Below are 21,653 nucleotides of genomic sequence, written 5' to 3'. Positions count from 1 at the left end.
CCCTTTACAATTCAGTGGCCTGCCATGAAACACACACAAACACTCTCATACAGCAGTAAATGTATATACAGAGATGCACGCACACACACACACAGACTTGCGTATTCTTCGCTAAGATGGGAGGAAAGTCGCAATGGGTATGGACACCCAGGTCACCTCGCTTGTAAAAGACCGAAAAAGGAGAAAAAGTTAAAACACACGCTCATAAAAAGGAAAATATATATAGATATAGATATCATTCTCAAAAGGTCAACCCCCCTCCATCTCTGTTCATGTAGAGCTCCCTCCCCACCACCCGATAAACCCAAGACCTTGTGACAGATTTTGCCCAAAAGGGCTTTGAGGTAAAAGTAGATAAGAGTCCTGCTTAGCTGGGAGAGCTAAAGAGCTGTGCGGGCACAGTTTGCGCCTGCCCACTCTCTCGCTCAGTGTATCTTACAAACACATGAGTACAGACATTCAAATAGAAAAAACAAAAACAAACGCAAAATAATGGCTCAACTCGTAGGTGTGTATGGTTTGTTTTTGTTTTTTCGCGTTTTTCTCTTTTGTGCATTGTAAACCCCTGTGGGTTCGCAGTGCTGGATTGCTGGTTAAAAGGGCGGCTCGATTGGGAACGCTGGTTGGAAATTGTTCCATGAAACAGAGCCTGCTGGACGTTGGGATGTAGATGAATCCCCCTCCACGAGCCGCTTTGGTGCAGATTCAGAAAATGTAGAGTGAGTATGAAGAAAAGACTACAAGGAGAGAGGGAAGAAGGAAAACGGGGAATGGGGCAGATGGATTTAAAAAGAAAAAAAATCTATATATATGGGGTAGATCCACAAGTGGACTGGCTGACAGGCTAGTTCAGGCAAAGTACATGGTGTGCTGGGTATCATAGTGGATTTGAACTGCCTTTGCCAATGCCTGGGGGTCTCGGCCATTACTCTGGCCTGAGACGTGGCTGCCTTCGGCGCTGCAAGACAAAAAAGTAGTGTCAGTACGGTTTTCCTTTCTGTACCATCAATACCGATTAGAAAGCCATTTAATAATTTAGCTTTTAGGTGCTTTAGAGTTTTAAACTAATAGGTTAAAGTGAGTTGATGCACAGACTTCTATATTAAAAACCAATTTAAAAAAAAGTTTTACATTAGAACTTAAACAATGTGGTTAATTTGAAAGGTTTTAGAAACATCTTAAACACTCATTTATGTTTTATCTGATAATGACATTGTTGTAGTTACATACGAGGCTCCCTTACCTGTCATGGTCTTTGTCCACCAGGTGGTAGCGGGCTCGGAAAGCCACCAACCTGGCATAGTAGGCTGGGGCCGGGATGGAAACTGAGCGTGTGCAGCGAACATAGGTGTGACACAGCTGGTAGGTAAGGAGCTGCAGTTCATCGGCCGTGAAACAGTTGTCATCCCACAAGACGTGGTAGTGGGAGGGGCGACTGGTTCCCTGAAAGAGAAAGCAATGCAACAATGTCAATACTGCATTACAACTTCATGAAATGACTTCCTGCTCTATTCCAGCTCACTCACAACCGCAGATTTGCCTGGAATCTGTTTGTTGCTCTAATCTTTGTCCACCCTCCCAATGCTCTGGAAGCTATTCCACTGCAAAAAGTTAATAACCTGGACACAAATTTCACTCATTTTCCTTTATTATCATGTAAGCTCACCTGGATCCCAGCATGGCTGCACAGGTAGAAATCAAATTCGGACGGGTGTGTGATGGTGCTGTCCACTGTGGTGCCAGCTGGAACGTTACCACTCTTCCCAACCTGCAAGGGGTAATAAAGTCAGACTTAGGGAACAGATTGACCAATAGATATCCCTTAAATGCACACATCTGGGTAAACTGCTAACCCTCTCAGCTTTGTCAGAGCAGAAGAGACGAGTATGGTGACGTTTCTGGACCACAATGTAGGTAATGCCAGGCCTGTAATCCTCCTCCAGACTGATGCAGGCCTTCCTGATGGCTATCAGCTCGGGCCATGCTACCTGAAATACCAAAAATAATTTAATGAGTTTACACAAAACTCAAAGGCGTTTGATTTTACATATCATTCTGTTAGCTTTATGGTTTGTAATTTCTACATGCTGCCAGTATTACCTGTTTCATTTGTCCCTCTGATACACCACCACGATAATAGATGATGCGTGTGGGCTTGAAGCGTGTCGACTTGTAAAACTGGATTAGCAGTTCTCTGACCATGTTGGTAAGGTCTTGGATAACTTCCTGGCTGAAGAGCTGCTCCTGAAGATGCAAAACAAATCTGGAGTTAGTACAGGAAAGTATTAAAAAGTGAGCAAACTTTGGTTTAATGGACGTGAGCTGGGTCATACTGAGGTGAAACATTAGATCTGTTTTATAAAGACCATCTGTGTCAGTTTCAAGCACATCTGTAGTTACCTGGGACATGTCTTGTCGAGACGTCTGGACTCGCACCGTGGCGCAGTACCGGCTTGGGTGGCCATCCATGCTTCCCACCACTGCTGCGATGGATGGTTTTTTCCCGTCACCCGCTGGAGGATGTGTGACATCAGCACCCAGGAAGATGACAGGCTGCTGGAACACAGAGGGCCTGAAAAAAAACAAATAGGAGTATGCTTCATTTTTAATTTCATACTGCATAAACAGCACTAATACTGTACCAGTATAATTAATAATCCTCGCATGTTTGCAAAAAAAAAAAAAAAAAGTCTCTGTCCCACATGATTACCAAGGAAGATTTCATTTTCCAGAGAACATTTAAACAATCTTCACCATTCAAGAGAAGAAATTGCATCTCTGTGACCAAATTAGAATTCTTTCTTTCTGACCTCTGATGAGGCACCAAGACATTGTTGATGCCTCCTAGCTTGGCGTTAATCTTGAGGCAGAGGTTGGAGAGGGTCTGAGGGGAAGTCTTCACCACGTTCTTCACTTGCACGCACTGGGTGGCCATACCGAGGAGGGTGTCTCCCACCCGCTTTACCTCAGCTGCACAAGACAACCAACATGACCAAGATTACAGTCACAATATTGTTTAATCCATATAAGAAAGAAGAAAATAAAAATGAAGAAAAGTTCCTTACCGTAGACCGGTGTTTTGCCAGGAAGGATTACCACAATCAGCTGCAGACCAACGTAAGACATCTTAAGGTGTTTAAACATGGGCTCCACGCTATCAGCTCCTTGGGCATATTTACAGAAACAAGGCTGGCCTTGAATGGGCATCCCAGCATCCTTTGAAATTTTTCGCAGCTGGTCAGTGAAGCTCCTGTTAAAACCCCAGAGTTTATTATAAATCAGTCCCTTATCCAATTCAAGGTCGTGGGCAATTCCCATCTACTGCTGTGAAAAACCGCTTGCATATAAATATTCTCGATTTGTAGTTTAGAGTTAGTAGTAATGGCAACATGTTATATCAATGATCGTTAACATCATATAGACATACAAAGCTTTAAAATCGTTGCACTCTTCAGAATCTGGGTTTTTTCATGCTGCACCCAAACAGTGATGATGCCGTTGGGGGGGGGGATTTGAGCAGCTTAGTCTAAAGAGTTGGAGTATTAAAAGTGAGTTCTCATTTACAGAACTTAGTTTCATATTTTTGTGCACAGAATTAAATCCAGACATTTCACTGTAACACTGAGTGTTTAATATAAGCGTAAATGTTAGATATTTCTTTAAAATGTTGCACTAACAGCTGTTAAAAGCTTACTTGAGCAGGTCCTCACGACATTGTTTTTGTGGAGCGAAGCAGGCCACAGCCCAGACCTTGATCTCTATGCCAGCGTAGAACTGCTTGCCCCTCATGTCCCACACGCCCTGATTGGGCGTCGCCACTGTTTTATTCTGCGGAGAGAGCCCCTACACTCTTAGTCAACCCTGCAGTTGGATGAGCCAATACAAAAGCTGCAACAATTACAAGCAAACAAAGCATTAACCCTCTGAAGTCCAATCATCCTTAAGGTTAACACTAACCCTATGTTGAAGAGGGGAAAAAATAAATAAATAAATTTAAAAAAAAAAAAAAAAAAAAAAAAAAAAATAGGACTTTGTTTTGTAAAAATGTGTAAAAAAAGTTTGTGTTTATGAGAATTTTGTCCACTGGTTGCCAAAACATGTGAAAACATTTTTTTTAATCCAAAAATGTAAAAATGAGATAGGGTTAGAGTTATATGCACACTGACCACTCAAAAAATAAGGGAACACTTCAAAATTACACATTGGCACTCAAATGACATTTCGGAGCCAAAATCTTTCACTGTGTAAGTTGTTGAGAACATGAGGATGTAACAGTCAGTGAAAAATATAATTTATTCCCTTTAAGGGCTTAGATAGATCAAATATAAGATTTTCAAAGTGTTCCCTTAATTTTCTTTATCCACATCCTTTGACCTCAGAGGGTTAACACACAGCTGAACATGCCTGTAAACACTGTACATTGGCTAGGAACACTGTACAAGTGTTAAAAGGCTTAAATGTTTGATACCTCAATACCAGTTTTACCATTGCTTATAGAGGGAGGGAGGGAGGGAGGGGGGGGGGGGGGGAGTGTTAACACATGACATTTATTTTGGCATCACCAGACTTGTGTAAGAAAAAAAAAGTCTCAGTTTTGAAGGCTGCAGTCAACCGAACAAAGTCCTGGCCGACTGAAGTATACCTACTCTTCAACCAAGTGTTTGGGGCAGTGGGTGTGGTGGGATACGCTTTACCTCTACATTTAGTAAGTCTGCCACAGCTGCTTGCATTTTATCCTAAATGAATTTGAAACAGACATAGAAAGTCATTATTTGCAACATATTCACTCTGTAATGGTTCACTTTTAGCTAAAATCTGGGAAACTGTCAGTTTAGATAGGAGCAGGAAGCCCATCCAAATTGGTCTGGGTCCATCCTTGCTGCCTCTGACAGATGATGGGGCTGTTGAAACAGTGGTCAAGTACAGATACATAGTTAAATATCTTCCTTCTTTTATGCTAAAGCTCAATGTGTTAAAGGCAAATGTTGAGACACTGTAGTACAGACTAGTTAACCATTTCTAAAGATATCATGCTGTTGAGCTGTGACATGCAAATTACTGACAAATTTAATGAGTTTAACTTAATGTGGCTACAACTGTAACAACATCAGTTGGTTTGCTGCCAATTCTGAGTACAAGTTCAACAAGTTGATTCACCAATTAAAGCTAGCAGTATCTAGGTTTGCCTTGAAGTCACCAGGGCTGGGTGAGTCCATAGTTGTGGTGTGGGGGGTGTTTCCGAGGTAGATTGTTACCCTGCTGCCAAAAATAATGACTTGGTCCCTCAAAGGCTAGTGCCAATTTGGTCAGTCATGTAAACGTATTGCGCGCAAAAAAATATAAATAGATTTAAAAAAAATAATAAAATCAGAACTTGATTCTTTTTAAATTGCCAAGAAATAACCGGTTTTCTTATATTGCTTCATGTCAGGGGTCCTAATGAGTAATATGAGTATAATGAGTATTGCATCCACTTAAAGAGACACCGAGCACTTCCAGTTTCAGTTGGGTTGTGACTGGAAATTCAAAGGGAAGCTTTCAATTAAGTTAATAAGATTTGCCAAAGGCCATTAGGAGCTTTGTTCTTCAAACTGAGTGGCCACATGGAACTTCAGTCGAATGCCAAAAGTTTAGTGGTTCTCCATCTCTTTTCAACACAACCTGAAAAATGTATTTAAAAAAAAAAAAAAAAAAAAAGATAAAAATACATATTTACAGGTTGTTCAGACTAATAAAAACTTCAGCGCATATTACACAGAAAAAAGGCGGCACGATTATATCACATTGAATAGAATGAAATGTGCGCATTTCATTCATACAAAGTGATCACAGAAATTGGAAAAAAGCTTTCTGTATGCATTAAGGGCACTTATGCTAGAAGCTGATTAGACTCAATATCCCAGCAGGCAAATGGCCAAATCATTCAGTGTTCTTTCAGGATCTTGGGTTTATGACGCAGTGTATAGTTGAGGCAGTCAGAAGTGGATTTAAGCTTGGCACAGGTACTCCCCCCCTCCCAAATGAGAATATGCCTCTTTTTTTTTTTTTATAAAAAGTTTAAAAAAGGCGCCAGAGAACTCTACGAGAAAGCTGGCCAAAGACTGAGCCAATATTTCCCCACAGGGATGATTAAAATTTAATCTTATCTTAGCAGAATCATTGCACACTGCCAGTGAGTGGCGAGTTTTAATCCAGCCCCTGTAGTATTTATATTAACCTTCTAATTTTCATATGAAAAATAGATTCACATTCACTCCACAGGCACAAACAGTGGAAGTGAAGACTAATTTTACTTTATTCCTGCATGGATAAGAGTCTTATCGTCTTCCGGTTGGCAGCATTTCCATTACCCCCCACCTTTACACACAATCCTTGAATCCCAATTCAGCCTCACATGCCTTCCCAGGCAATAGTCAAGATATTGAAGGCGAATAACTTATTGCTATATGGCTATTTATTAAATTCCTTATTTTAGCTAGGTAGATGCAAATGATGCCATCTAGCATCACAGATCCTAACAGAGCGGTAAACAAATTGAACATATCCAGGCTTTCATTGCATTAGCTGACTTGACACAACCTAAAACACCAGTCAGAGATAACAAATATCCCGACGGTGGGTATCAACTTTGTTAACTCAGGGTTTTTGCGCCTCACATAAAAGGGGTCGTTTGATGGGTCATTTGACTCTTCCTCTGCACAAAGTGGATCAGCTGAAGCACTGTCTGAAATCTATAAAGAACAAAAGAAATAAGTGAAATGACACACTTGCTACACATGACAGTAATGTGGGAGAAAACTGCTAACCTTGTGATGTGATCACCACAAGTGCACAGAGTGCTAAAATGTATAACCTCAAGTTGATTATTTTAACCACTCAGTGCATTGTTACTGCAGCCATTTACTTCTAAAAAGGCAGCTGCACATTAGAGTTCAGAAACTTTAACATGCATACATCTAAACAGCCACATTTGACTGTCTTAACCTTTAAAAAAAAAAAAAAGAAAAGAACAAAAAAAAGATGTGGAAAAATCACTTTGATTTGTGAAATCAAAGTGAAATTGAAACAGCTGAATGTTCTGTGATTAACAGCCTACAAATGTGGCTGATTATTTTAACTACTCCAATAGCAGCTAATGGAACAGATTCATTCAGTGGTGTTGGTTAAGGCACAACTTAAAGCATAATTTATGGTCGAGCAAATATGTCCGTCTGTGTAGACGTTACCACTCGTACAGCGGGGGAGAGGGGCTTTCACTCACTGCAGATGGGCTCCCATGCAGTTCTCCAAAATTCAACTGCACGTCGCTGGAAGCAGATGCTGTATGCCACTGCCAATGCCGACTGCTTGACAAGTGAGCCGGAATAGAGAAGTGAGCGACAGCGGAGTTCACTGGGAAAAACCGCAAAACAACAACATTTTGCTCTATATTCATGCTGTACTTTTTTTAATTAAAGACAAAGCATGAAGAGTACCGACAGTGGCTGCAGTGGAAACTTCATGTTTAACACTCCGTTTCACTTTAGCAGTTTGTATGTTGTAACTTCGCTCTTCTCCACTACTGGCTGACGGACCAACAACAGCACAAGCAAGAGTGGCCCGCAGACCGGCTGTACCACATACTTTGTACACTGCTTCCATACACAGAGCCCTCTGCAGGCAGATGGGCCATCCCCAGACCGCCCGCTGTCTGTGAACACGCTCTCCCTGCTGAACCATAAATTCTGCTTCAGTTGCTTATATACACTGTGTTCCTCCAGGAAACAATCAGTTACAGGATACAGCAAAAAGATGACAAAATGAAGATTTAAAACCAAAACTAAATGCTTCTAGCCAGGTCAAAAGAGCCACCTTCGTGACACTAAAAACTGACTTTAGGCTTCTCAACTTTAGATCCTCAAATGGCTGATTTGAAATTCAGTGGGCATATCTCAGTGGTCCACAGGCTCCTCATCTCATTTCTTCCACTTACAAAAGCAGTCAATGCAATATCATTTAGATCTTTACATCCTGAAGCTGTCTTAATGAGGGGAAGAATATGCAAAAGGAGACACTTAATAGACATCTGAGATGCACCACAGGATTATAACATGGGAAAGGTCCAGGTCTTACAAGTGTGCATATGTTAAAGCCGACTACTGTATCACCTATACTTCCAGTTTAATGTATATGTAATGGGTATACTATTCAGCATGTACTCAAGTCATTAATCACTTTGGATATTTTAATTTAACTGTATTTACAAGATTATAAGCATCTCAATCCTTAGCTGTAAAACCTCTGCAAACCTGGAACATCCCCATGTCACAGCATTCACTCTGAAGCCCCGTCCCACGCCCACCCTGTGCATTCCCAACGGGCTTGCGCCCTGAGAATGCAGTCCCCTGCCCAGTACTCACCCTGCCACAGTCCCTCCCTGTGTCTGTACTCACCCGGCCCCCATACTGTAGCATGGGTGCTGGGAGGACACGCCCTGTCACCTCTGTCATGTCATTATGCACAACAATGCCAAATTCCTTCAGGTAAGGGTCGGGGCCCCCGACCATGCTGTTACTTTTGACCTGAGAAAGAGAAAGGAAGACCAGTTCAAAGGAATCACAATACAATCAACCTGCCAGGGACTGGCATTTGAAAATGTACAGATAAATCTAGTATACTGACAATGACAACTGTGTTCATTGTCCCTTTTAAATAAATACACTCAAGTCAGACACTCAAATTTCTAATTTTCCTTTAGACATGGTTGGGTTTGAAGCAGTTGCTATAACTAAGCAAACAATTAAAAATACAGCATGATGATCCAGCCCCCAATGCCTCCTCAAACAGGGAACCAACTCTCACCAATCTGCTGATCTCTTCCTGTCTGTCGGGGGCTGAACGAGCTGTAGCTTTAATCATGGTTGATGTCTGGTTGTCGGTCAGTTTCTTGATACAGCGCTGGCCTGCTACTATGTTACAGACCTGCAGGAGGAGGAATGGGCATTTCATTAATTAAACAAAAATCAGATAAGAGGAGCAGCAGTGGGCAATCTGAAAAGGAAAAAATGTCACAACTTTTTATTAATTTTATTATTATTATGGGGCAGGGATAGCTCAGTAGGTAAAGTGGTCGCCCCATGATCGGAAGGTCGGCGGTTCAAATCCACTTAACGGCTACCCTGAGGTACCCCTGAGCAAGGTACCGTCCCTACACACTGCTCCCCGGGCGCCTGCTTAGTGGGCTGCCCACTGCTTCACTGAGTGAATGGGTCAAATGCAGAGAAAAACAAGTAATTTCCCCATGGGGATCAATAAAGTATCCATTAATATTATTATTATTATTATTATTATTATTATTATTATTATTATTATTATTATTATTATTATTATTATTATTATTATTAAAGGTATACTGCGTGAGAACATTTTCCATCTCCCCCCCCCTCCAAACAAAAAAAAAAAAAAAAAGGGGGGGTTTCTCACCTCTAGGGGAAGGTAGGTGTGCTTCTGTTCCTGTCCTACTTGCAAACAGGGTAAGTGTGGATACTTGAGCTGTAGATTGTACTTCTGCTTGAAATACTGAGCTACTGTGCACTCCATGGCCTGGCCGTTCTCAAGCTGTAAGGGGAACCTGTGCATAAATGGAAAATGTGTGCAAGCCACATTGAAGTCTCCGTGAGTATGAATAAATAAGAAAATGTTTGCCTAGTTTAATTCTACATTTACAACACTTATATGACTTTGGTACACTTTACTACAGTGCCTTTGCTGATGAGTGCAGGATTGCTACTTACGTCTGATGGCTGGCAGGTCGGCGCGTGACATTGCAAACTCGATACTTCCTCTTCATCTGACCACAGTGTGTGACCTCAACTTTCAAACCTGTTTAACAACACACCAAGAATAATTGCAATGTCTGGATAAAAAAAATAAAATAAAATGTAAAACACATTACTGTGTTTGCCTTTAGCAGGTTTAGCAGTCTGGTTTTTTGAGGCCATAATATCAATGCTGACACTCCAGCTAGCTATGCCTTTTCTTTAGACAGAAAAGTGTGCTTATACAAGCCCCACAGAGGCTAGAGAAGTGAAGAACAAAAAAAAAAAAAAAGTTTAATTTCAAGTTTAACTATCTGGTTCTGAATTTCAACAAAAACATGTCAGCAGCTTCTGCTCTTTGTTGTGCAACTACCAGTTACAACATGTGAGGCTAAAGAAAGATCAAAACTGGTCAAAGAAATGTTTCTGTATTTTTGCTTAAAGAGAAAGTACTTTGATTTCCGCCAGTTGATTTAGATATAGCAGGACTGCATGACCCAGTTACCAGAGTGGATTTCTTTGTAACTTTTTATGGAGTGCGGAAGAGTTAAAGAGTCTAAAGTCATTCATAACGTGATAATGTGTGTCACTGACCTCCCCGGTCTGGCAGATTCTAAGCTCTTAATTCAGTTGGTGGTTGTGAGTGCTCACCTCTTATTTCCTTGGTGAACTTGACACGTTGTGAGTCAGTCAGTGGTTTGGTCTGTTCATTGATGTTTTGTATATCAAGCACCTCGCACATGAACTCGATCACAGGCTGAGCACGGTAGAAAGCAGTAGCTGATACTGTTAAGGAAAAAAGAAAGTTATTCAACTGGTTTTATAAATCAGTAACTGAGGAAAAATGAATAGCAGTCAATACAGAAAAGCAAAGCTGAACGAACCAATTAAAAATCCAGACCCGACAGAAATTTCTTTGTCAACTTCGCTATTTAAAGACCAAACACATAACAGCCTTGTGTGCTTCTGTGAACCAATACCTTGAGCTGTACTTTACAGGTGCAAAAGTTCAATGGAGATACTTGTGTTTAGGGCACCTTTCACTTTTACCCTTAATTATCTACCTTTATTTACCTTTTCAGATTCATATTATAAACACAACATGATTTGTAATGCATCTTATAAAGCAATATATTATGATGCTTTGCTAACATACTGAAACTTCATATGAATTGCATTGTAATACTTACGACTGTTTCCGCCCAATCATTTCTTTACAAGTTTTTACTAAAGAAAGTCAGTGTTTCTAGTCTAATGGGAGTCATGACACTGTACGAAATATTAAAGAAAGTATTCTAGTTGTAAGCACTTTCTTATTTCATTAGGCACATCTTGCTAGTACTGTGGTGGACCCCGTTTTTAATTCAGAACTGTTAATTCTTGGTGGCAAAGATTCAACAAGGTGCTGGAAATATTCCTGCAGCATTTTCATCCATAGTGACATGATAGCATTGCACAGTTGCAATTTGTCACTGCATCACATCTTTCTATTGGGGATTGGACTGAGACCCACTAACTGAGGCCATTTGAGTACAGTCAACTCATTGTCATGTTCAAGAAATCAGTTTAATGCAAGATTCGAACTCTCATTCAACTGTCACGGCAGAAATTAAGATTGATTGATCAAAGCAACATTTTTCCAATCTTTTGTACAGCTTCAGCAAACCTGTGTGAACTGCAACCTCAGTTTCCTGCTCTCAGCTGACAAGAGTGGCACGGTGTGGGTTTTTTTGGCTGCTGTAGCCCATCAGCTTCAAACTTTGAAGTGCACTTCCTGCTCTTGTTTGATAACAAGTGGTTATTTGAGTTACTGTTGCCTTCCTCAGCTCAAAGTAGTCTGGCAATTTTCCTTTTACCTCTGGTATCAACAAGACATTTTCACCCAGAGAACTGCCATTCGCTGGATATTTTCTCTTTCAGACCATTTGCTGTAAAACTAGAGATGGTTGTGTGGGAACATCACAGTAGATGAGCAGTTTCAGAAATACTCAGATCAACCCGTCAGGCACCAATAACCATGCCACGTTCACTCATGCTTGTCACTTTTCTCCATTCAGACACTGAACTTCAAGAGGTACTCTTGACCATGTGTACATGCCTAACTGCAGTGATATGCTGTCAAGATTGGCCAGTTAGATATTTGCTTCAATTGGCAGTTAACTGGGTGGCCAGTGAGCATCCTTACATCACAGAAAAATCTCATTTTGGATGTTTTCAAATCAATAAAATTTCAAATCATAGCTGCAGAAAAATCTGTTTGTACCATCGATGTTGAGCATCATGTTCCACATGGCAGGACGGACAGACTGATGGAAACCAAACCACACCTCCCTGCCTCCACCAAGAGGATGGTAGTAACCCTCCGGAGGAGAGAAAAACGATCGCCCCACTGGAGTGTACCTGTGTGTAACCGAAAAACAAATTTTAGGTTTTATATTATCTAATTTTTGTATTTATTAACAAACCAGATGTTCACTTAACCATTAAGGTATATTTTTAAAACATGCAATAAAAAAAAAAAATCCAGACGCATTAGTCTGAAAGGCAAAAGTGGGCATATGAGCATGCTAATAACTGCTCTATTGATCTGGATATTTGTAGTACAATGAATTCTTGATATGTTTAAGTCCTTCTCTTCTAAATACATCTGTGTTTACATTACTAAGTTATAACAGCTTTCAGGGAAAATTTAAGCCATTATTCTGACATTAGATTACATCAACAACACTGCAGAAAAGACGTGAATAAGCTGGTGATGCGTTTGTAAGTCATGGGTGAAAAGCCGTACCTCATGGAAGGCAGATGCCTTGTGATGACATCCAGAGCCTGAACGGAGTCCTCTGGCACCTCGTTAAGGTGACCCGACAGGGCTTCCAGCAGCATCTGAAGACTCACCACAGAAACCCACTGCAAGGACACCTTGAACGTCTGATCTTTCCCCTCACCAGGTAGGGTGACCTCCAGATCCACCTGAGGGCAGAAGAGGGCCAAGAATGATGAAAACAAAAGCTCAGCGAAGGGACATTGGTTGTAGAATGTGTGACAAGGGGTGATCAAAAAACCCAGAAATGCAAAACAAAGAATGTAATCATTTTTTGGATTACAAATAGATGAGCTAGAGTCACCAATGAAGAATCAAGGGGTATAAACCAGACAAAAACTGAAGGAAAGGACTTTAAGTTACCAAAATAAAGCAAATGAAATGTCAGTAAGTCATAAAAATGGCACCAAAACACTTTAACTGGTCATGCAGATATTAGTAACCCACTTTGTATTACTGAGATCTCATTTCCACATATACTGGCCAGATACAAACAGATTAAATTATTGGAGTGAAATTTATTGTTTCCTTTAAACATAAATTTTCATCATCAGGCTTTTTTGTCAGCTTAAATTACATAGTCGATGAAATATGAATGCCTGCATACTGCATTTTCTATTAGAGGTCCTATCTAAAAGACCCCTCAGACCAGCACAGATCGCATTCCTGTTCCAGACTTTCCTAGAAATCCAGTTGGAAACCTTTCACTCAATTATGTAGTCTGCCTCCTTAAGCTGAGCCAGTAACCCATTTAATACGCCTGCCATTTCCTTCTTAAAATATGATCTACAATCACTGAGGTATGCCATTAAATACAAAACTTATCCCTTTATGGTGCATTAGAGCTGACAGTTTATGTGCCTGAAATACCAACCCTGTCCCTCCCTATTGGCAGTGGATGTGCTGTGTACATGTTCCTCTTCCCATCATAGCCAGGCTGTCGGTCACCAAAAATCTGCATCTTGAAATGCCGGACCATGGTATCCACCACCTCCCTACAGAAGCGAGGTCCAACAGGATAGTCAGGGCACATAATCAACATTCAGAGACATTTAGGCAGTCTGGTTGCAAAAGCAACAGATCAAAACGATCAGTATCTTCATGAATCTTTACCTGTTAACCCTTCGTGGTCGTTTCTCAGGCTTGATCTCAATATCATAGTGATAGACATCAATCTTGGGAATCTGCACCTGGAAGTGGTTGGCAAGGAGCCGGATGGGTTTCCCCACCGTGCCAAGGCCGGGACGCCGTGGAGGCTGAAACAGAGAGGTAGGGGCGGGCGGGCCTGAAAGGAAAAGAGTAATAATTTGCAACACAATAACAATAAATTGATTCCCTAACGTCCACATTTGAGACAAGTCTCATTTTAAACTTCGCATAAAGCACATTTGGCATTTAACTGTTTATAAAAGGTGGTGACAGCTTGTTTAGCTTGCCATTAAATGTCATGTCTGATGGATGAATGTGCACTGCGCAACGCCAAGCTCATTGGAAACTGTCATTAGTGACACCTGCTTGAATGCACTAAAATGGTCTCGAACCCTGAAGGGCACATGCATGCTTTGATTGATCCGTAACTCTGGCCCCTGACCTACATGGGTCAACAAGGGGCTGGCGAAACAATGACCTCCAATTATCCTTCAACCCGCCCACTGCTCCACCCAGACACACAGGGTGCCCACCCTTTACGCCGAGACAAAGACAGCGCTCTTCTCAGACAAACAGCAGTGGGACCATATGGAGGGGTGCCATGCGGACAGTCTGGGATTACCGTTACAGTCCGCATCCAACTCCCATACATACAGAAACGTACATATACACAATTTACGCTAGTACATGAGCCTCAATTTTAATCATAAAAGCCGCAAGTACCGAGGAACACAATATATGCACATATACGTGCACAAGACCTCAAGCTTCCTGTTACAGTGAACCCAATAATGATTCATCTCTCAAATATCAACACTACTGATTTGCATCAACACGGGAGGAAGGAGGGAATGTGGTGCTTATTCTGTCAAAATCATCAGCTGATATGGCTAGCCAAGCATTACTTGGCACAAGAGCGCCTAAAAGGCTTAAAAATCAAATATCCTAATACAACTCTCTACAGGAGGGGAAAAAAGCTTTTGAATGCTTTAGCCAAACTAAAGCATGCACAAAATTTAAGCACTTAAAAGGAAATATATATACTTATGTGTAAATATAATAAGTGCTGGTAGCACCAAATGTTGCCTAATGCTTTTGTCAACTGCCAGCTAAGGGACTGCGGGGGTCCTCCTAAACTCCGTGCACCCACACGCTCCAGTTAACAACTGAAGCGTGAGAGCACAGACAACTGAGACCCTCCCCATCGCTTCCTAAAAACACGCTTCCCAACATGCCCTCATCTAGCCTGCGCACCCCAGATCACCCTCCTCCCTCCTCTATTCTACCCACTCCTCCTCCATCACATGAACAAGCCATTAGTTCTTATGAAACATTATGTTTGACGATACGTGCTCAAGTAAGAAGCCATTTGTTGCACGTCTGCTTTTCTCTGCCACGATCTGGAAATACTCTGATGAGTCATTTAAATTTGTCCTACTGGCCTTGTTACAGATAGCAACAAAAGGCATACCAAATGTTCCACATTATGCTTGAAGCTACACGTCTCTGCATATGTTGTACTCATCATTTGTGTTGGTGTATGTCACAACTTACAGGCAGGATAATTTGCTTATGTAACATTTTGTCTCCAACGTGGGATTTTGTCACACTTGATCCTTCAGTTCTGCAAAACCAACACCTTTGATGCAGCTGTGTTTTACTAGGGAAGGAATAGTCCTCATTGAGGTACTTTTATTCATTGCTGCCTTATACTATCATTTGGCAGCTCCAGCTTTTCAGATTTGTTGATGCATATATTCTAAAGTCAAACCAATGTAATAAAGTACAACTTTTGTAATTTAAAACAGAAAAATATGAATGACTTGGCAGAAGTAAAAATGGATTCGGTGAATCTTATATAGCACTTTTCTACTCTGACTAACCCAAAAACTCTATGCTCTATATAAACTCTAACAATCACACACATTCACTGTCCGATGGACACATTGGAGAGCAACTTGGGTTAGCATTTTGCCCAAGGACATTTGGCATGCAGACTGGAGGGATCGAACCAACAACCTTCCAATTAGCAGATGACCTGCTCTAACACCTAAGCTACAGCCAACCCAAAGACATTGTAAGGCATGTACAATAATTCCTTTAATGCAACAAGTAATAATGACACATTATAACAAACACAGCAATAGAAAATGGGCCCATTTGCCAAATTATTTTAGTGCAGGCTTAGCATGGACTAAATTTCAGCATTCAGCCATCTGCATAAATAATCCACTTTGTGTCTATGCAGCTAACAGACGACCTGCAGTCAACTGCAAAAACAACTTCTATTTCGTCTACCTTTGTGCATATGCGCAGATACCTTTGCACACAGATTTCTTTTGTTTTCAGCCCACTGTGTGAAAGTAGCAGAAAGTGTTTTTAGTATAGACATGATGCACAGCAACTTTGAGGGCTTCCTCTTCCACCAAAAACAGAGCTGTGCCTATATTTAGCCTCCTCAGCTGCTACATTACTACACTTAGAAATGTGTCTCAATGTGAAATGCCTAAAGTCATCCTTCCTCCACAACCACTCTTCTCTCCACTAACACCCCCCCCCCAACTTGACCCAACATGAACTTTAAAATTGTAAAATATGAAAAGCACCCAGCACGAGATAGAAACTGATAGTTTTGTCTGACCAACTGTCTAAAGCGCAGCTATTTTCCAAGTACTTGTAATCCAATAACTAACAACTTATAGCAAATCTGAGTGTAACTGCTGGCTTTGCTGCCACAGGCAAGAAAAATATAGATCTACTTTTAAATTTAAACATAAATAATTAAGTTGGTATTGGATGACAATCCTAAAGTAAATCCGTTGGGCATGTTTCTTTGCCTTTAGACAATAATTCTGATGGCAAAGGAACCAAGCGGGACAGGCAAACAAAAAAAACAAAAAAAAAAACAAAAAACAAGTATTGGATGACAATCCAGGCGACTGAACATTATACAAAACTTAAGCCACACATGTGGATAACACATTTCACTTTAAAGAACTTCTAAGTAAACATGGTCTTGTATTTTGTGAATGTCACAAGCTCATTCTCAGTAACAGCACTTTCAACTGCACAAGGGGTCGCCACAGTGGGCAGCTCCAAATGTTTGATTTGGCAGTTTTTACACCAGACGCCCATCCTGACACAACCCCGACGGGATCCGTCTTTCCTCCTGGGATCACACTGGGGTATCTCTCTCTTGTCTGGCAAATATGTAAACCACTACACTATGGAGCTACGAGGCACAGTTTCAATTAAAAAAAAAACAAAAAAAAAAACAACCCAATATTTAATACAGAGCCTACATATTTTAGCAAACCTGTCAGCTGCACTAACACAAGACAGCAGTGACAATCTGCACAGGTCTTTTAATTCATTTTTTCAACCAGAACATTAATGAAGTACTTAAACAGTGCTGAATACCATATAAATAGCAGCTCTCACATTTACAGCGAGCTTCCTCCATAATTTGTGCTTCTGCTCCAAATGAGACAGAGTTGCATCTACTTTGAGTCACAGAGGAAGTGAAATTAACTTTCCCCCCTTACACACAAAATGACAGATGCACTAATGGCAAACAAGCCTTCCTTTTCAAAACTTAAATCCAAACTGACCATAAACATTTCGGCCTCCCTATCTTACTGTAACACCCCACCCCCAACTCTTCACTGATCTAATTTAGACAAACCATTAGATCGTGTGCAGTGTACTCACACTTTCTGAGTAGGGTTTCCTACTAATGCACTGTAGAGCCTACTAATGCTATGCATGTCCCTGGTAACCACAGTGGAGCATAGACAGCTGGGCTTAAAGCTAAGCACGAGGATGATGGCTTGGCCCTGCGATGAGTCAGAGACTAAGAGCACCGAACAGGGAGTACACTGACGCCCACACCTGAAAATCACCCGGATTAAGGTACTACACCGAACAGGAGAAAGAGGAGATACATTAAGAAAGGCTTAGTGACCATTCACAATGTAGAAATATCCACACATCAGTGTAGAGATGTGCAGAAGAATCAGGCGAGCTGACTTAGATGATTTTAAATGTAACACAGGATGTCTTACTGACCATGTTTACCATTACGAATTAATGCATTTTCCAAATGGGATCTTATACTTCTACACTTCCTCTCAGTTTCACTCAGTGTCCTCCAGGCTTTTGTCTTTTCACTCATCTCTGCATACTCATGTTGTGTGACTCCACCACAATTTCGAGACAACAACAACCCAATTCAGAATTCTGTCACTGAATAGGCCACTCACTGCTGCATTTCACACCTCTAAGAACAGACAGTTGACCGTCTGCTTTACATCTTTCCTGTGTTTGAAGACATCCCCACCACTGAACAAGAGTATTGTTGAAGCACGACTAAACGGGAGACAGCAGACACACAGACTGGGCTACAAGACATTACTGTAACTGTAATTTAGAAGAGTTAAAAACTGCAACTAAGGCCGTCACAATATTAAAGCTTTGCGTTTATTTTGGTCATAAAGAAAAGAACGCGATTAGATATTAAGCATGTATAGAAATTTTGAAAAAGAGTCAAACTTATTTCTAATACATTCAGATTTACTTCACACCTGCACCGTGGCCAGTTTGCATTATATTATTATATTATTATTAATAATTCAATATTAATAAAGATTAAGCACTGCCTTTGAAAAGGGCAGCAAAGCTTTACAAACATGCCAAAAAGAGAAATTCTAGAGCAGTGTTCACAGATCATATTTATATTCATCACAAAAAATCTCATTGTTACGTCTGCATCTATGAACGTGTAAACAAAGGCTTTGATAGAAAATCTCAATTCAAACTCCACAACCTAAACACTTGCTGTAGCAAAGTACACACAGCAGGCACAATAAGCAATCACTAATGTATAATAATAAATGCTGATTACTTGGGAGTCATTATTTCATTTCATTATGTGCAGCAATGATCCAAACACACCCCTGAAGGATAGATAGGATGCATTGTCCCCAATAAGCCTGGACCCTCACAGCTTCTTGCATCCATTTAACATTTTCTGCAGGAGCACATTTCCTGTTTAAATAACACATCTAGTGCTTCCTAATGCCACTACCTTTCTTCTGATTCTTGCGGGGAAATGTGTGGTCATTTAGAAAGTCAATAAATAAATAATAATAATAAACCATGTCAATGCTGTCGCATGAAGACTTTTCTGTTGAAAGATGCTTCGTTTATGAAAAGGCGCGTTTCCCACACACAAAAAAAGAACACAATGTCTCCAGTGGGGTGGGGGGGAATATGACCTAAACATATTTTGCAGCTTTGTGACAATAACACTGCATATTGGACTGATGACCGCACAGGTGCATGATTTGACTTCCCACTGCATGCCTTTATTGCATCAAAATACGTGCCTTTGTTATCATATAGGAGACTATAATGGAGCTGGCCTGCAGATCTGATCGATAAGAGCGCCATCCATCCCTGCTGTGCTCTCACGGGCGCATGGCTGCTGCCCAAGGAGAGGCGCGCAAACCGATGACCACCTCACATTAAAAAACCCACAAAATCACCACATCTGCAGAGTAAACGTGTTTTGTTGGCATTCATTTTGTCTTCCCAAACCATCGCTGTCATCTTGGACGGGCGGGGAGGGGGGTGTAAGAGACGAGCTTGCCTGCTCCTGATGGCGATGCAGGCAGATTTATATGATTTAACTGAGAGGGGGATTTTGCAAAAACACGTTACATTCCGCCGTATTTCGACGCAAACGCGCAGTCCCCTTGAAACAATCGGGTCGTAAAGGCGTGAAACGCCGAATAAACACAGCGAAACCAAACAACGTAAACATAGCACGACGCGGAAGGAAGGAAGGTCCCAGTTAAATCCCCACTCACACAATGCCAGCCCCGACACGACGAGTAGAGCGTGCCTGACATAAATATAACCCTCGGACACGGCGGGAGAGTGGATAAAAACAACCCCCTCCGGTACTAACAGGAAGAGGAGCCCCCCTTGGTTCGATGTAATTAACGTACTACGAGTACGTACACAAACACGGGCTTGGGCCTCGGCTTGTTTTCCCGTCACAGCGAGGCCTCGCTGCAGCCACGGCCCCCAGTGAAGCGACGCATTTGCGCACACGCGCCCCACACACGGCTCGCGCTCACAGCTCCTCGCTCCGCTCTCGCTTTCTTAAAAATCCTTACCGGGTCCGAGCGCTTCCATGGCCGAGGCCTCTCTCTCCGTCTCTGTCCCGGCCTGGCGGCTCCGTACCGACGCTGAAATTGGGGGCGGTATCTCGAAGCTTGAAAGTGGCTAAATTTAAGAAACGGGAGTATAGATAGACGCGTGGACGACTGCTGACTGGGCTGACCTGAACTGAGCTACCGCCGCTGCCGATGCTGCTGACGGTTTAGATATGCGCATGCGTCGGTTACAAGTGGCAAAATACACCGTAGGCTACCGCAGAGATGCAAGCAATTGTTTTTACTAGTTATACTCAAAATTTCTTTGTTTGGGAGTTAAAATTAAATACAGCTTAAACAATATAGCATCAATAAGTATAATAGCATTTTTACACTATACAAATTACCCTTGTATTCATTCATTTTTCTATTATATCTTCAATTCATTTTCTCATTCATTCGACGCCTGAACGTCTCCAGTGTGGGATTAATAAAGTTTCTGTCTGTAAGCAGAGTATATACTAAATATTTGTTACACCAAATAAAAAAGATCAAAATTTCTTAATGCTTAATTGTGCTGTGAGACATCAAAACATTTAAAGCAAATCTTGTGTAAGTTTTTTTGTTTTGTTTTTTTCAAACTGAGAAACTTTTTAAGTGATACTTTCCAAGCAAGGTGCACATGCCCTGCTTTATTTTATCTGAATAAAGCAGAATAAAAGGTAGCAGCTTTTCATCAGTTTGTGTTTTTGTTATTTACTTGGATTATATCATAAGAAATCTTATTTTTTGAGAAGGGGTTAAGACCCCCAAACAGGTTGCTGTTCGAGTTTAAGATTTAAATTTGAATGTTTTTGTTTTTCCTTTGAAGATTTAGTTTGGACTTGTAGAAACATGGTCACAAAATAAAAATAAAGAAGAGAAACCCAAGGCAAGATATAAAATCTGGGCATCCTTACCTCTTCTAAATCCAAACCGGTCTTCATACCTCCTCCCTTTTCCGTTGCCTTGCTTTGGTAGTACATAACGCTCCAGGAACCGCCTTAAAATATAACCGTATTTTTTCTGCAACAACTCCCAGTTCATGGTTTCTGCTGTCAAGACGCTATAATTGGACGATACGCTCAATAACAGCCCCACACGATTCTCGCTCCGTGGTACCAGCTCGTTGCTCTTGGGCAGTACCATTGTTGCTACTCTACCTCCTCCAGTAGGATACCTCCACACTGAAATAAAAACCTGCGCTTAAACCCCTGCTATATACCTTTTTTCACCTGGACACGCATGCGCAGTTGTCTTAAGAAGTCACATCTGAAAAACTTTGTGTCAATAAAACTGAAACAATATTAGAATGATAAAATGTTTTTTTAAATGCTGTAAATTGGAAATAAAAACCTAATGGCCAAGTATGTGCATTCAAGAAGTAGGACTCCAGTTTGGTTCTTGCTCTCTGTGCAGTGGTTCAGAGTGCAAGATGTCGAAATAAATTCGCTTATTGGTAAGTACATTTGGAGTGGAACATTGTGTTAGTGTCAGTTGTTGATTGATCATTACGAATCATCTGTTCAACTATATAGCAGAGCTGAAAAAACTGATTAAAGAATCAATGTCGCTTGTTGATTAACCTGGAGTATCAGCCTTTGGGTGGGGATGTGGGGGTGGGGGTGTCAGTTTCGGGGGTTATTGTTTGGTCTAACAAATGAAACTGTGGGATACTGCTAAAAA

General features: G+C 41.1%; 1 protein-coding gene across 11 annotated transcripts; it reads right to left on the bottom strand.

Moving 5' to 3' along the window:
- Positions 1-578: 578 nt before the first annotated feature.
- On the bottom strand, positions 579-21,131 carry ago4 (argonaute RISC component 4). Of its 11 annotated transcripts, none has more exons than XM_080295881.1 (21): positions 20,888-21,131; positions 13,732-13,903; positions 13,493-13,613; positions 12,586-12,767; positions 12,061-12,197; positions 10,449-10,583; positions 9,774-9,861; positions 9,463-9,610; positions 8,842-8,961; positions 8,433-8,561; positions 6,657-6,731; positions 4,695-4,736; positions 3,695-3,828; positions 3,066-3,250; positions 2,811-2,970; positions 2,401-2,572; positions 2,101-2,244; positions 1,854-1,988; positions 1,667-1,768; positions 1,244-1,443; positions 579-958 (listed from the first exon to the last, which is right to left on the bottom strand). In XM_080295881.1, the coding sequence occupies exons 1-21, from the start codon at positions 21,114-21,116 to the stop codon at positions 850-852; spliced, it is 2,919 nt and encodes a 972-aa protein (XP_080152007.1). In that variant the 5' UTR covers positions 21,117-21,131; the 3' UTR covers positions 579-849. The 11 variants fall into 11 exon arrangements, with proteins under 11 accessions (XP_080152007.1, XP_080152008.1, XP_080152009.1 ...); XM_080295882.1 differs by having other exon boundaries at positions 8,400-8,561; positions 20,888-21,022; XM_080295883.1 differs by lacking the exon at positions 20,888-21,131 and adding an exon at positions 19,950-20,123 and having other exon boundaries at positions 8,400-8,561.
- Positions 21,132-21,653: the final 522 nt, after the last annotated feature.

The sequence above is a fragment of the Astatotilapia calliptera genome, chromosome 22 (genome assembly GCF_964374335.1).
Source record: "Astatotilapia calliptera chromosome 22, fAstCal68.1, whole genome shotgun sequence".
Lineage (NCBI taxonomy): Eukaryota > Metazoa > Chordata > Actinopteri > Cichliformes > Cichlidae > Astatotilapia > Astatotilapia calliptera.
The sequence above is the reverse complement of the archived record's forward strand: the minus strand, read 5'-3'. Positions and strand labels throughout refer to the sequence as shown.

Excerpts from the sequence above, each read along its gene's own strand:
- ago4 (XM_080295881.1), bottom strand. The coding sequence starts at position 21,116 with ATGGTACTGCCCAAGAGCAACGAGCTGGTACCACGGAGCGAGAATCGT. Across the intron at positions 8,562-8,841 it reads AGGAAGAGATCAGCAGATTG|GTCAAAAGTAACAGCATGGT; the intron begins GTGAGAGTTGGT and ends TCTCTTTCTCAG. Across the intron at positions 2,245-2,400 it reads CTCGACAAGACATGTCCCAG|GAGCAGCTCTTCAGCCAGGA; the intron begins GTAACTACAGAT and ends TTGCATCTTCAG.